Source organism: Pipistrellus hanaki (genome assembly GCF_964339955.1).
Source record: "Pipistrellus hanaki genome assembly, chromosome: 10".
NCBI lineage: Eukaryota > Metazoa > Chordata > Mammalia > Chiroptera > Vespertilionidae > Pipistrellus > Pipistrellus hanaki.
In genome coordinates this window covers 59,807,450-59,823,828 of record NC_140512.1, presented here as the reverse complement: position 1 = coordinate 59,823,828, position 16,379 = coordinate 59,807,450, and the positions used below count along the sequence as shown (strand labels likewise).

The window sequence follows — 16,379 nt, the reverse complement described above, 5'->3', positions numbered from 1 at the left end:
GTGGTGGTGGCAATGGAGTTGGAGGTAGTTGGTTGAGGAAAGGTGCTGAGATCTGAAAACCATAGAAGCTGGAGGTCCAAAGACTTATTTGGACCTCCAAAGAGATTTATTTTCCTTAAGAGATTTATTTTCAAATCCAAAGAACTGGTGGCCCAGAAAGAAGCTCACTACAGACTGATTCATATGCCTTTCAGCATAACGATTATTGCTTGTCTCAGTTTTGATTCTTATAGGTATATTTCCAGTAGGACATGATCTCACTCATCTGGGGGAGATGGTGAACAACATAGACTGATGAACAAGAACAGACCCAGAGATAAGGAGCCATGGGTCAGACTGTTGGACCTCAAAGGGAGGGTGGGGATAGCTGGGAGAGATCAACCAAAGGACTTATGTGCACACATATGATCCTAAGTGGTCAAGGACAATAGGGGTGTGGGGCATGAGTGGGGGGAGGGGGGAGGATTAGAATGGAGAGTTGAGGACGAATATGTGGTACCTTAATCAATAAAGAAATTAATTTAAAAAAATCCAAGCAGCACTATCATGTGAAAGAAAGATGAGTTCATTGGTGGAATCTTAGCTGCAAGAGAAACGTTTCAAGAGTCAGAGCGACTGAGTTTCAGACTTGGGCTCAATAAAGCTGAGTCACTAGAGTGTTAAAATGATTCAAAAATGCCACGGGCTCCTCCTTAGGGATTCTAAGCCCACACGGAGGAAGCCTGTTAGTACTTCCTGAGTGATCTCATCTGTAAAGGACTTTATAGTGGGGAATCCCTGCCCAGGGTAGAATGACTCAGACAGCTCCCGAGTCTAAGATTCAGTGGCTGTTCAATTAGCATGAGACAGGCACTTGCGGGGTAAAGGGCTCTTGGACAGCTATCAGCAGCTTGTGTAAGGCAACTGCCATTAGTGCCGGGAATGTTGCTGCCTCTTGTGGGGCCTCCACATACTGAAAAGGGCCAGAGCTACTTCTTTGGCAGTCCCCCCAAAGCCAGGACTTCCGAGGCCCCCTTTTCCTTCTGTCTCCCTCCAGCCTGCTTGCCACAGACATGCCCCATGATTCCAGTAAATCTTGCTTCTACATAAGTCTCTGGTAAAATGTTAATTTAGTCAGTCTGATTATTATTAAGTCCTAAGTGACAAATATGTGACTGTTAAACTTTATCTCTGGCAGTGGGACCACACAAGCCAGCAAGACAGGGCTTACTCATCTGACACCTGGTTTTTGAGGATTTGTCAACCCCTTCTTTGTCCATTGCCTTTATTGAGAGCCATAGACTACCGTGTTTCCCCGAAAATAAGACATCCTCCGAAAATAAGACCTACTTACAGGTTTCCTTCTGAGTGAAATATAAGGCATCCCCCTGAAAATAAGGCCCCCCCTAGGCTCTGTCTCAGAATGCTATTGCTAAACATGAGAGATTTGGTCCACTGATTCTGAAAGAAATGCAGTCACAAGAAATTCACCAGGAAATTCAGGAATTGGATTGTTATGATGATGTCATCCAGAAGATGATGACATGATTGTCATTGAATAAATGAGTAAATTCTTGATACTGTAGGATTCACAGTTTGTCTGGTTTGTGTTGACAACTACTTACTACTGTATCATATACAGGTAATAAATTTCCTTTATTTTCATTTAACAATAAATGTGTACCTTATTCTTCTTCATGGAAAAATAAGACATCCCCTGAAAATAAGACCTAGCGCATCTTTGGGAGCAAAAATTAATATAAGACACTGTCTTATTTTCGGGAAAACAGGGTAGTAACGGGTCGGAGCCTTTGAGAAATGTCTTCGTTTATTGCTCCTAGGTTCTGTGAGGCAGCAAATCTTCAGCCTGGGGGTGAGAGAAGCTAAAGTACAGCCCCAGCTACACTCTTCCAAATCAATGGTGCCTAGAAAAATATGAGTGAAGATTACAAGAGAGAAGGAAATGTAGTAAGAAAAGAGGAGAAGGATCAGAAATGGAAAAAAAAATCCAAAATAGGAAGGAGCAATATGAAAATAAGAAAAGGAATAATAGCTTCTCCAAGGGGGTTGAGGGCTGGAAGGAGGTGGGAGGACAAACAATAACAACAAAAAAAAATTTAAAAAAAAAAAGTCTTTATTATGGGTTAGTTAAAAAAATCTCTAGCTCCATTATAAAACAGATGGGTCTCATGATAGTACTAGTAATATTGAACCCTGGCAGAAGAAAGAAGTCCAAAGGTGATAAATTCTGGCATCTTGAACTTGACATTTTTTCCTGAGAATGTTTTGGCTGTGTTTGGGCCATTGTGTGCTGGGTGGCTGCAGACCGTGTGGAAACAGACATTCAGGTTTCAATGCATTTCATGGTTTTAATAAGAAACTGAATTCATTTTCTTCAGATGGATACCTTTAGATTATATAAAGGTAAGAGGCACCTCTCAGCATGAATAAACTCCTCTCAGCAAGAACAAAATAGAAAGACACGTAAAAGTTAATTTGGTTTTATCTTTCTAAATGTCAGGTTTCTGGAAAAGAAAACAGGGAAGCTTTTTCTTCATTAAAAAACAAAAATTGCTTTCCAACTCTGTGTGAGATGGAATGCAGCTGAATGCACAAAGCTTCTGCGGGCTGTGAGAGCACTGGCCCTTTTGCTGGGAGAGAAGCTCCAGGCTACGTGTCAGCTAGGGGAGAAGGGGCACACTTTTCTCCCAATGACATGCACAGCCCAAGGAGCTGTCGCCCGTGTTTGGTTTTGGTCCACATGAAGGTGGACACACATGCAGAGTTCTAGAGAAGAGAAACAACTGGACCTTTGGAGGACTTACATAGACACATTATCTTTTTCTTAATTTTTATGGGAGAAAGAGAGAGAGAGAGAGAGAGAGAGAGAGAAAGAGAGAGAGAGAGAGACAGTTAGTTGTTCCACGTATTTATACATTCTTTGGTTCTTGTATCTGGAGATCAAACCCACAACCTTGGCTTATCAAGATGACACTCTAACCAACTGAGCTACCAGGCCAAAGTACTTGGAAGTATTATTCACAAGATTATTGCTGCCAATAAATATCAGTTTTCTCAGTGAAAATATTAGCGTAAAACAAGCAATCTAAACACGGCAAACATTTGCAAGAGAACTTAAATCCACTTACCTCCTTAGAGGACATGATTCCAAACAATGGGAACATTAGGCCAGGCAGCAAAGCTGTCACCGACAGGGGCACTGCTTCTGTAAGCCAAAATATGGCAACAACAAAGAGTACGTAGGCACATTCTGCTTCCTGGAAATAGCAAAACACAACATGAAATGGTGGGGCTGGGAAATCATAGTTCAAATCACAACCACATTTGCTGAATGGAGCCATGTCACAGAGAAGGAGGAAACTCTGAGGCCTCTGCACTTTGAGTTGGGGGTAAACTGTCCTTCTTGGGAGTTCCAAAAGCAAAAATTAAATACACATGAAAAAGAGACATTTAAAAATCCTCATCCATTAAGTCTCCTTCACATTTCCTTCAAAGCATGTAGTTAACTTTCTGTGCTCATATCAGTGTGTGTGGCTGCTAATGCTCACCTATTGGGCTGATGAAATGCACTTCCAGTTCTTCTGGAGTGCAGGAATGGCAAGTTACTGCCTTGCCCCTGGGGCAGGACACCGCTGCCTTTTAGTTGCATTCCTTGGTGCCTTGTTGTTTGGGATCCATGCACACCCACCTTCCTTCCCTTCTGCTAAAAGGGAGAACATTTTTGCATGGCATGGATGAGACTGAATTAGCTCCTAAGTGATATGAACCTGGAGGTGAAGAACCTTCTGTCTTGCTTTTTAGAAAGACAGCTGAGCTCCTTAGGAGACACAGGGAGACTCAACAGGGTTGCAAATCTTAATAAATCTGTCAATTTGCTGGGTAAAAAACTGTGGGTTTCCATTTTGGGGCATTGGTAAGAAATGGTTGACATTCATCATTATATTTGGCACACATGAATAATTTTCATAAGAAATTATCCAGAACATACTAAGGGATTAATAAAGATTAATGTGTTGCTCTCACACTACTTAATCTCTGCAAATTCTGAACTAAATTTGAAAAAATTTTACAAAAACTATCTGAGTTTAATGAAATCTTTTACTTACGGTTTTCCCAGGGCAATACAATTTCTAGCTCTGCTGCCCTCTGATTCACCTACTTCAGGGTGAGTTCCCTGAGCTTGGCATTTATTTACCCAGGATCCCTGCAAATTTAGTGGCTTTCTAAGCAATCTTTAATAATCCAGAATTACATCATTTTAAAAAAAAATCATTGATTTTTAGAGAGAGGAAGGGAAGGAGAAACAAAAATCAAAACCATCAATTTGAGAAACACTAAAACATTGATTGGTGTCTCCCACATGCATCTGGACCAGGAATTAAACTGCAACCTAGATATGGGTGCCTACCACCTTTTGGTGTATAAGGTGATGCTCCAATCAACTGAGCCACACTGGCTAGGGCTATCTATATATATAAAAGCCTAAGCAACCATCCAATCTGTAACTATGACACACACTGATCACAGAAGACAGACACTCAACCCAGGAGCTGCTGAGCTGCAGTGATTTGGCAACTGTGGTTCTTGAGTGAAGGAACCAGAGAGGAGGGAGCCCAAGTCCAGGGTGTGTCACCCAAGAAACCCCCCACCCCCTCAAAATCCAGGACCCCTCAGGGGATGTCAGAGAGCCAGTTTCTGCTCAATCCCCGTATGCCAGGCCAAGGCACTCACTGGTGAATGAATTTTTGCACCGAGCCTCTAGTATTTTATATTTATTGTTAACAAACAATAAATATAAGAAAGAATAAAATTTTTTAAGAAGAAAGAATGAACAAAGGTTTTTGATGTTGACAATTTTATACAAAGTCTGCCTCTATAATCTCAAACAAATAATAAAACAAAGCTGAGCCTTGACTGAATTTTCCTAACTTCTTTGGAGAGAATTTGTGAATACCAGCTTAATTTTAAATGTCAATGTAGGAGAAAGACCAGGCCAGTATTTTCCTTGGAACTAACATGAATAACCCCGAAGCTCCTCCTGATGACTTTTTTTCTATCATAGAAAGGTATTAAGAACTTAGATTTCAAAGACAAATGGGGCCCTTCTACTATCTTTCTCTTTAGGCACAACCAACCAGTCTCTTTGTCCTCTATCTCCCCATCATTTTACCTCTCAAATCTGCCCCTCAGCCTTGACCCCACTTGTCCCACTGCAGGCAAAGCTGTTCCAAAACCAGATCATCTTTCAAGAATCCACTTTGATTTTGTCATTCCTTTGCATAAAACTAGATTAAGAGGCTGGTCACCCTGACCTGACAACTATCTAGAGTACAAATCCATCAGGGAATTCTAATAGTAAAAAACTAAAAAAGGAAAGAAGGAAGGAAGGAAGGAAGGAAAGAAGGAAGGAAGAAAAAGGAAGGAAGGAAGAAAGAAAGGGAGGGAGGGAGGAAGGGAAAGAGGGAGGGAGGGAGGGAGTGAGGGAGGAAGGGAGGGAGGGAGGGAGGAAAGAAAAATGGAAGGGAGGGAGGTGGGGCGGGGGGGAATGTTGCTAATTCTGTTCACCACACATAACTCTTGCCATGAGAGATAAAATTTCATTTCAACACAGATTTACTTCTTCTAGACAGTGACATTCTGCTCAGATAGGGCAACTTTGAAGCCAGAATAAAAGCAAAACTTCCTATATTAAATTATTAGCTTGCCCAGCTAACACTTTCATATTTTAGCAGTCCGAGCCTTTATTTAAGACAATCAAGCCAGTGATTTTCAGTAGTTACTTGAAAACAATTCAAAATCCCCATTCAAGGTCACCTTCAGTCTAATTACAATAAGACTTACCCCATTACTTCCTGACATTAACTCTCTATTTTTAAAGTCTTCTTTACATATCTTCTTGACATCTGTGTGCCTATCTCTGGTCTCATCATGCACCCTCTTACTGAACTCTAGTCCATAATATTCAACCATACAGTCGTACCAGCAAGTTCCTAGATGTCCTAAGTACCAGCTACAACTACCTATGACCCTATTTTGGACTCCTAAGCTCTGTGACCCAGTGACTCAGATGAAGCAGTTGCAGGCTGATGGCCAAGTCTAGGAAGAAAATAAAATATACAACTCACAATGGTGTGTGTGTATTTAATTTGAGTCAGGAGTTAAAAAACCAGCAGATTTCATATTAAATATTGAATATGAATTTCTGGCTTCTCTTGAAAAATTAAAAAAGTTGGTAACATTGGGATGAGGTTCTTCCATGTCAGCAATTCTCCAGACTCGAAAAAAGCTTACCCGAGCCTGCTGTGTAGTTTTCAGCTTTGTACAATACCACAACTCCATTTCACACATTCTCTTACATGCTTGGCCTTTATCAGCATTTGAGTAAAATCTCCAATAAGAAAAAATGCTGCCCACCTTCCCTGCCTCAAAAATCTTGCTTCACCATCTCAGAAGCAACACTTGGGTTGCTCATTTGCATTTCTCTGTGGCCCATGGACCAGCAGCATCAGCAAGTTCCCGAGGTGACTCTGATATAGGTCAAAGTTTGAGAAGCATGGCTTACTTCCTCTTCTGGATCTTCTATTTGATCTTTCACTCTGTGCTCAAGTTTCAAACAGAAACTTGCTCTCAGGTAGTGCCCTCCCGCCCAAGCTGAATCCCTAGATGCAGAACCTGTTTTGAAAACTTGCCTATCCTTCATTGTGCCCCTGGCTAAGGCAAAGTATCTGCATTATTTCTGATAGCAACCTTCCAGGAACTTTTGGGAAACACCCCATTTTTTTCCATATTTAAGGAAGCTCACAATCTAGAAAAGGAGGATAACAGGATTATCCCCCTCTGGTTGGGGGGTGAGGGGGTGACCATCTGTCCCAGTTTCCGGAGAGTTGGGGTCCAATCCTAGCATAAATTCCATTTACCCGTGTTGTACAGGTGTTCCTTCTGATAAGCAACCCTTTACACAACAGACGATGACCTGGCTCTGACCCCTGGCTTATCTGGGCGCACTTGAGACCACAGTTTCTCAACTTCACTCCACTTGTTTGCTTTTCTGACCCATTCTGATATGTAGAAATATGTATTTGCTTTGTATTTAAAGAGGAGAAATGAGTTTAGGTATGTGTGTGGGAAAGGGTTCTAATTGTTTAACCTTTGTCTAGACTGTCTGATCATAGCCTTTACAGACAGAAAAGCTATTTATTATTGAATTAAGCTATTCACTTATTTAAAAGGTGAAGATATGTATCAAGTAAAACAAAACTTTTTTTCCTATATGATTAAGTAAAGGAAAAATAACATTTATGATACCTACTATATGCCAGGAACTATACTTGATGTTCCACATGATTTATTTAGTCTCTACCAAATTTCATTTTGAACTAAGGATTAATTATCACATTGCTAGATTATAGTAGAGTTGGGGTCCAATCCTAGCATAAATTCCATGAGAGCATACCTTATTTCATTTATTCCCCCATTCCCAGCACTTAAAACAGTGCCTGACATGTAGTAAGTTCTCAATAATATTTAACAAATGAATGAGTATTTCTTCTCTATATTTGTGCTACAATGTTTTTATTATACATCTTGGTCTCTGTATAAAACAGTCACTGTCCTAGGAATAAAGTTAATTACCATAGGTACCTCTTTGCTTTTCCTTGCTCTTTTTTTTCATTCTATCTCCTAATTGTCTGGCACCAGATAGATAGATAGATATAGATATAGATATTTTTAATATATTTTATTGATGTTTTACAGAGAGGAAGGGAGAGATATAGAGAGTTAGAAACATCGATGATAGAGAAACATTGACCAGCTGCCTCCTGCACATCCCCACCCAGGATGTGCCTGCAACCAAGGTATATGCCCTTGACCGGAATCAAACCTGTGACCTTTCAGTTCACAGGCTGACGTTCTATCCACTGAGCCAAACCAGTTTTGGCTGGCACCAGATATCTTGATAGATAGATAGATAGATAGATACACTATTCCTGGACCTCACACCTCTCTTGCCAATGCACTAGAATTAGAACTAAAAATTTTACCTGTATAAGCTAATTTTCCATAGTTGACATTCTTCCTCTTACCTAGGCCTCATTTAACTATATCATGGTCATATCCGGTCCTAACCACCTCAACTACAGGAAGCCAGGGCACTTGCTGCACCGGTGGAATGTACCTATGACTCGGCAATTTGGATAAATTCTGCCCCTCCCCTACCCACCACCACCAAGTTCTGACTGTCACGTTATCTTAACTGATTATACTTAAAAATCACCTTGGTTCCATTTTAAATTATAACTCCAGATGGACCAAAATATAGAATGAGCTTTAAAATATGGGATTTTTTGCATCCTTCCTTCCATTTTTAATGACATACTGACTGATATTAGATAGTAATTTGCCTGATGAAATAATAGGTGTGGATATGATCTCTCAGCACAGCTTGAGAAAAGCAGGACCAATCACAGGCCTCACTCACTGCAACTGATTTTTTTTTTTTAAAGAGAACACAACACAATTAAGAAATGAGAGAAATCATGCATTCTAAATGTGAATGCCACGAGAAAAACACTCTTATTATTTGACAGAGCCTGTAAGGACTTTGCATGGTTTATGATACACCTGCCACTAATACCGTGATTCCTCAAGACCTAATCCATGTACCTAAGCTTGAAATGACTCGAATTATATAGTGGAAAGAGGGCTGAAGAGTAAGATGAAACTAAACTACAAAGAAAAACTAACTAGCACTTCTTGTTCATTTTTAGGCCAAATGGAGATCAGGGAAAGACAACTGGTGGCTTCATTGTGCCAATTACCGGGAAAATTTTAACTCCTTTTCATTTAATCTCCACAGTTAGCAATAGAGATGTACTGTCTTTACTCCCCGTGCACACAGTGGAACTGGAATAGCCATAGAGATCATTTAGTTCTTCAACCTGACTATGCATTAGAGCAGTGGTTCTCAACCTTTCTAATGCCGCGACCTTTTAATAGAGTCCCCATTTTATGGTGACCCCCAACCATAAAATTATTTTCAGAGTCCAGAGTGCTAACCATTACACCATGGAACCAACTTATAAAATTATTTTTGTTGCTACTTCATAACTGTAATTTTGCTACTGTTATGAATCATTATGTAAATATCTGTGTTTTCCGATGGCTCTATAGTTGCGATCCACAGGTTGAGAACCGCTAGCAGGGTCGCCTAAGGCCAACGGAAAACATAGATATTTACATTATGATTCATTAACAGTAGCAAAATTACAGTTATGAAGTAGCAACGAAAATAATTTTATGGTTGGGGGTCACCACAACACGAGGAACTGTATTAAAGGGTCGCAGCATTAGAAAGGTTGAGAACCACTGCATTAGAGTCTGATTGAAATGAAATGTGTAGATTAACTGCTTCAGAAACATGTGAGTCTGTTAAGTGAGCAGTATCCTGCACTTCATACCCAGAGGTTATGGTTTTAAGCAAGTACCTCAGGTAAATTTGGGGCAGATGATCCACACAGCTAACATTCAAAACTCTTAGAAGAGTCCTATTCATTTTCCTGATGAGGAAATGGGCCAGGGATAGCATGACCGCATCACTGGGGGAGCTTATTCAGAATATGCCAGATAAATCAGGACAATTGAGGTTACACTGTACACAACTCCCTCCATCTCAGCAGTTTAAACAAACATGGCTTATCTCCTGGCTTCCCTATTGGTAAGTCATGAATTGTGGCTGCTCTGAATCTGGGCAGAGGAAGAAGGCTCAGCTCAATGCACACTCTTGTCTTTGCAAATGCAGGAAAGATGGAGAAAGGTAATCCAGGCACAAGCTTTGAAAGATCTGATATAGAGAAGCAATGTCAGGATGACTTTGGGAGTCAGACAGACTTGTCCTTAAATTCTCCTGCTCCCTTTAGAAACCGTGTGACATTGGGCAAATGTCTTAACCTCTTTGAGTCCCTGCTCGTCTATAAAATGGGGGTGAAAATGTTGACTATTTCTAAGGGTTGTTATGAGGCATTCACATTGATTACTGTTACCAAAGTAAGTATCAGTGGGTGTTATGGAAGGACAGGAAGAGCTTGTGGAAGAGACACCCTCCTTTTCCACCAACGTTCTTGTCTGTCCGTTAGTAACTCTTCTCTCTCTGTTTGAAGTTCCTTCCTTTTATTCTTTCTCCTGCATCCTATCTTTCCTACAAGACCTGGCTTTATTTTCCACCTCCTTCTGTCATGAAAGATCATCAATTTATCAGAATTATCAGCTATTTACCATGTGACAGGCATGTGTTAGATGCTAAAGGAAATAAATTAAATGTGTTCCATGTTCTTTAGGTTTTGACAGTCCAGATGGAAAGCAAGGATAAAGGCCAAATGGAATATATACTCTAAAGGCCAATGTATCCATGATGCAATGAGAACACAGAGGATGAGACTCGGCTTGTAGACCAGCCTGCGCTGCCTTTCCCAAGAACAGGGCAAGAGGAAAGGGTATTCCAGGAAGAGGCACAGGATGTGCAAAGACAGAGGCACTCATCGTGGGTATTCTGGGCACTGCGGATGGGGAAATATCGCTAATGTGGGGAATGTGAATGGGAGGGAGGCACTGGGGCTTTGGGGAGGATTGTTAGGATAAAACAAATGGCAAAATCTTAAAGCTCCATCAGTGTATACATGTTTGGTTTAAATATTTTCCCCTGTATGCAAAAGAGAGCCCCTGCAAAGTGTGATATGAGGGGGGTGGTAATTATAGGACCAGGTTGGCATTTTTAAAATAGTGCTGAAGACTTCAGGGGGCAGAGTGTAAAAGTGGTCCATGAGAGAAAGAGATGACGTCAGCCCCAGGAAAGCAGTGCCAACTGGAATGAAGCTGTGGAAGCAGATTGGGATGGGGGCGGACGTAAGAGGCAAAGCAGACTGTGATGGATGCCCAGGAACATCTGAAGCATCTGAGATGACACGCAGGTTTCAGGCCAAAGAATCGGGGGAAGGGTGGCAGATGCTCTGAGGCAAAGAAAATAGGAGCAGCAGGTCACGGACAAGTGGGACTGTTGGAGGTTTAGCCACACATTGATTACCCATTCATGGCACAAATGATCTGTGCTTGTACACAACCTTATGTGTGATAAACATTTACCACAGTATATATTGACCTTTCAGCAATTGTACAAGCTGCTTAAAAGCATTAACATTAATTTAAACTTCTGCTTAGACCCCACAGTTCACTAAGCACAACAGTTTGGGCTAAGCAAGTTCTCATAATACATTCATGAGATAAAAATATATCAAATTTTACTTTCTGGTTTTACTCATCTACCACATTACTTGTAGCATGAGCTCTACTTTCTCTTTTTTTCTTGCCATGGTTTTGATGCTCTGTGTCTAAAGTATTCACTCTCTTAGAGTTTATAGCATTCTTTATCTTACATCCCTGTAATATTTTAAAGCCACATTTAAAATGACATCATTTATTCCTATTAAAATGTTTAATTATTTGATTTGTTCCTTTAAATATTCTTTATGTTTCCTTGGAATTTGTCCCCTCCCTCTTCTACTTGTAGTTTATTTAAATCCTCTCCCACACATTTTCAATTTTCTATGTCAGACATCTAAATAGGTCCTTTATTCTTTCAAAGTTTACAGTTCTTTACAAGCAGTATATTTCTCCCATCTGTTTCGTTTATTTAGATTCAGCACCATAAGTCTCTCATGATGTTTCATTTCTTTTATTATAATTTATATTCTAATTTTGAAATTCAAGTGGTATACAATGAATCTACTGTGAAAGAAACAATAATGAAATAGAGCTGGCTGTTAAAGCTGAATTTCTTCCCTCTTCAACTCGTGCCCTCTGGTGAATAAGTTTGTTAGGTGAGTTGTCTGGGTTTAGTGCTGAGGGGTGATGTTTGGGCTTCTTCCTTGAGTCTTTGGCAGGCATTAAAGCCCTGCTGTGTTGGCTCGCCCATTCTCTTCTTTTTTTAAGTCTCTCTTGGAATAAAATATTTCCTAGAGAAATCCAGAAATACCTGAAGAAAACTGACATCTGGTCTTGTTTTTACAACTAGTCAATTGGGGAATGCTCAATAGCTGTGTGGCTGTTTCCCTGTCTCATCTCAAATAGGGGTCCTAATTAATGGATAAACTAGATAGATGGAGACATAGCAGGAGGAAATGCACTCTACAAACAAACAAACAAACAAACAAACAAAAATGCTATTCTGTTTTCTCCTCTTATATCTCCTCAAACCTAGCTTTCTCTTTTTATCTTTTTGTTTCATTATGGAAATAGAAAGAAAAGCCAAGAACTGGACAAATAAATAAGGAAATAGCACAAAGTGCTGTGAAGAGTAAAAATGAACAAGATGTTAGGAATAGTCACAAAAGAACAGTGCTGCACAGAGAATATCTCTGGAACTATAGATGTAGCCTCAGCCAGTTTAAAAAGGTTTTTGTTTTTATATTTTATTGATTTTTTTTAGAGAGAGGAAGGGAGAAAGATAGAGAGTTAGAAACATTGATTAGCTGCCCTGCACACTCCCTACTGGATATGTGCCAGCAACCAAGGTACATGCTCTTGACCAGAATCAAACCTGGGACCCTTAAGTGTGTAGGCCAACACTCTATACACTGAGCCAACTGGTCAGAGCTAAAAATGTTTTTATCTAGGAATGTTTAAGAAATTTCCTCTCCAAAATGAGAAAATTCAGTGCAATTATTAACTTCATTCAAATATTTACATAAATAGCAAATACATTATAGGCTGATTTTACTGATTAGTAACTACTAATTGGGAAAGAACCTTGATATCCATGTAACAATTAAAAGGAAGGCATAGCCCAGCCAGTGTGGTTCAGTGGTTGAGCATCAACCTATTCACCAGGAGGTTGTGGTTCGATTCCTGGTCAGGACACATGCTCAGGTTATGGGCTTGATCCTCAGTGTGAGGTGTGTAGGAGGCAGCCAGTCAATGAGACTCTCTCATCATTGATATTTCTATTTCTCTCTCCATCTCCCTTCCTCTCTGAAATGAATAAAAATCTATTTTAAAAAATAATAAAATTTTAAAATGACATTAGTGATGATTCGGTGTTAAGTGATAAGAACATAGGATTACAATATTAAAGAAACGTTTACACTAATGTATTAGGAATATACTTATTACCATGGTAAGAGATATAAAGATCTAGATATTCAGTTGTGGTTGCAATCACTGACTCTAAAGTCTGACAGACATTGATTGTAAATGTTAGGACAAGGGTCTCAGGAGCTGGGCCATTCTTAATGCTATTCTTGCCAAATATTAAGACATATCATAGTATTTTGTGGACTAGTTATAAACAGAATGAACTGGACAGGAAACCAAACTGATAAGTATAAGCCAACTGCAACTTGTAAAGATCAAATTTTTGCTTCTGTTTAACTTATGCCCACAAGGCTTCTGGTGTGAGCATAAGCTCTCAACTTTGCTCTCAACTGTCATTTCTATAAAAACTGAAACACAGTTCTAAAGTCTCTTCCACATGAAGGATACTAAGATGCCAGCCTAACGACATGACTCATGGTGAGTATTAGATATGAAAGGGAAGGGGCACACAATGTGACAAGCTGACATGACCAGCTTGTAGAGCTGGGACTCTGGGACACTCATCAAATGACACATATAAGAAGACCCACTGCTGCTTCATTCTCATATCTAACATGCTAATTAGACCAGATGTCTTCCGGTCCTCCTTCCAGACAAAACCACAGAAGATAGTGGCTGTTGCTGCGAGGGCCAGGCTGAGGCTCAGGCAGCCTCGGTGGCCAGCAATGGCAACAACAGCTTGTGCCTCAATTCTCAGAACTGCTATTAAGTTGATAAACCTATCGCTAAACTTAGCTCAAGGCTGAGTCACAAGCTTGTGGACCAAGAACTGTTGTCTGGACACACCCGGACTCTAACTCTCCTGCGATTTTCATCTATCTTGTTTACATATTGAAACTAACCAATTCCTGTTCATCTAGTCAACAACCCTTCACTTACTTGCATGAAAGAGTTACATTTTGTTCTCTCCAGAGCACAGTTTGAGTTGCTAGCTGAGTCTGCCGCTCCCCATCGCAACCGTTTTTGCTAAAATAAATGCCTCATGTTCTTTATTAGAGCTGAACCTCTCTTCTGGTTAACGAGGCCCACCCCCAGTGATTAGACTCACTGCAATTATCTATCTTGAGGACATTAAGTAGCATGAGTTCAACTGAGGAGTTGCTTCTGTGGTTTGACCCGCGTAAAGCATCATTATGAAGAGAAATGCCTGAGTTGTTGATAGATGATTATCAAGCCACACTTTATGTAACTTTTCAAAATGAAAGGTAAATCTTCAAAAACATAGACAAGACCAATGAAAACCCCCTTTAAAGCATCAATTAGAAGTTCTGACAGAACCCAAGATCAAATCCAGTTTCCACAATATCCATGTGGCCCATGTTGAGCGGCATGCCTTTGAGCATCATTGTTCTCAAGTGTAAAGTGAGAATGACAGAACATGGATGATTGTCTTAGTGTTCATAATGAAAAATAAGATAATTTAGCTGACAGAATTCCTGGAACAGAAGCAAGCTCTCCTGGGTGAATCCCTTCTTTTTCCTTTGAACATTACATTGAAAAACCAAGGAAGGTCTCTCATCATGGGTGCCACATTTTGACTTGAGATGGAATTAAGGGTTAAGGTCAGTCCATACAAATAATTAAATCACCAGTTGGAAACTTAAAAAGAAAATCAGTCAATAACTCATTGTTTGTTAGCTCTAGATCATGTATTATGTTTACATAAAGCAAAATTGACTTTTTGCTTTGCTTGAATCATTATTTGTTCTGTTACTGTGAGTTTAGAAGCGTAGGGTTCTCCAGTTTGGTAACCAGGAAGGTATAATACATTGATTTGTATCTATGTCAAAGTAAGCCTCTACTTAGATTTTACACAAAGGCCCACAGTCTCTGAAAATAAAGTTTTGCTTTCATTGTAAACAACAGTTAATATCTTTGAATCTAATTGACAGTTGATTAAATGATTGGCTATGCATTTGGCTATGAGTAGCCAAAAAAATGAAATCATGTTATTGTACAAGCAAAATAAACCTCTCATCAGCATGACTTGAGTTTTAACAGAGGAGTTGACTAAAGGGAAAAGAAAGGTAACAGAGTTCATTAAATAGCCAGGCCCAAGGTTTCCCCATTGGCCCAATGTACTCTTATCACAGCACCTTGGGGGGGGGGGGGGGGAAATCAATGACTGCATTTCTTAGAATACACTTTCCAGTTAATGAATCATGCACTGATATCGTTGCTTTTTATTACCTACTTGTTTTCTCTTTGAAAGAGTCCATATTCATTTTATCTAAAAATTATGGAAGATAATCAAAATGTCCTGGGTTTATATATGAAAGAAGCAGCATAGATGATGTGCAATCCTAGCCTAAGTTTGTCTTAACTGGTCTAATTTTTTATTTTCACTGCTGTAAAGCAACTTTTTATTTTCACCACTGAGACTAACTCAGTGGTGAAAAATATGACACCAGAGCAGGGGTCCAGTAGGAACCAGGATGTGCTGGTTCCAGCGAGGTGCAGGGACTTCAGGGCCAGGGGATTGGGGAAGAGAAACCATCATGCCTGCCAGATAGAGTAACAATCATCCAAGAGGGTTGGAGGAGGGCATTCCCTTTAGAGCACTATGTCTGAGACTCAAATTTGTCATCTAGTGGTTGCCAGACTCCTAAAGGAGTGCTCAGAAGTAGCAGCAGTGGGAGCAATAGGGAGGAGAGGGGAGGAGAATTCACACAGAATTTGCAAAACAAAACCAACCCCACCAAAATCAGTTTGACTGCCTGCTGTTTTCACTAGCAATTCTGTAAGAACCTGGGGCCTCAGCACAATGTTTGACCAAAAGGGGTGGGGAATTCTTCCCGTCCTGCACAGGGGACCTGGAGGCCTCAGTGCAGGGAGAGGCTGCCGCTGGGGGGTTGCCCCTGGCAGCAGAAAAGCGGCAGCTGTGGGTGGCAGAGGCCAGTCCCTTTGCCAGCTTTGCCAGTAGAAGAGACCTTGGCTCACATGAATTTCCCATAGAAATTCCCAGATTGGTGACCAGCTTCTGGGAGGGAGGCTGGAGGACCCGTAGTACTGCAATTACAGGGATCCCCTTGTAGTGCAAAATGGTATCACCCTGATGAATACTTGCTTTCCTCCACTCAGAGAAAAGGCATCATAGGGGAACTGCACCTGCTGTGGAGTCATCACATCTAGGGACCCACTCCACCCCACTTACCGCATTCATCACTCACTTAATTCCCGCAACAAGCCTATTACTCTCCCAGTCTTAAGATAGAGAAGGTCAGATAAAGAGCTTC

The 16,379-nt window shown here is 40.4% G+C and overlaps 1 protein-coding gene across 1 annotated transcript in view; it reads right to left on the bottom strand.

The window, feature by feature from the left end:
- Window positions 1-16,379, bottom strand: part of SLC13A1 (solute carrier family 13 member 1) — a 77,724-nt gene that overhangs the window by 60,436 nt on the left and 909 nt on the right. The window contains exon 2 of the mRNA XM_084897674.1: window positions 3,129-3,257. Within this exon, the coding sequence (XP_084753800.1) occupies window positions 3,129-3,257 (129 nt within the window). The remainder of the gene's footprint in view (window positions 1-3,128; window positions 3,258-16,379) is intronic.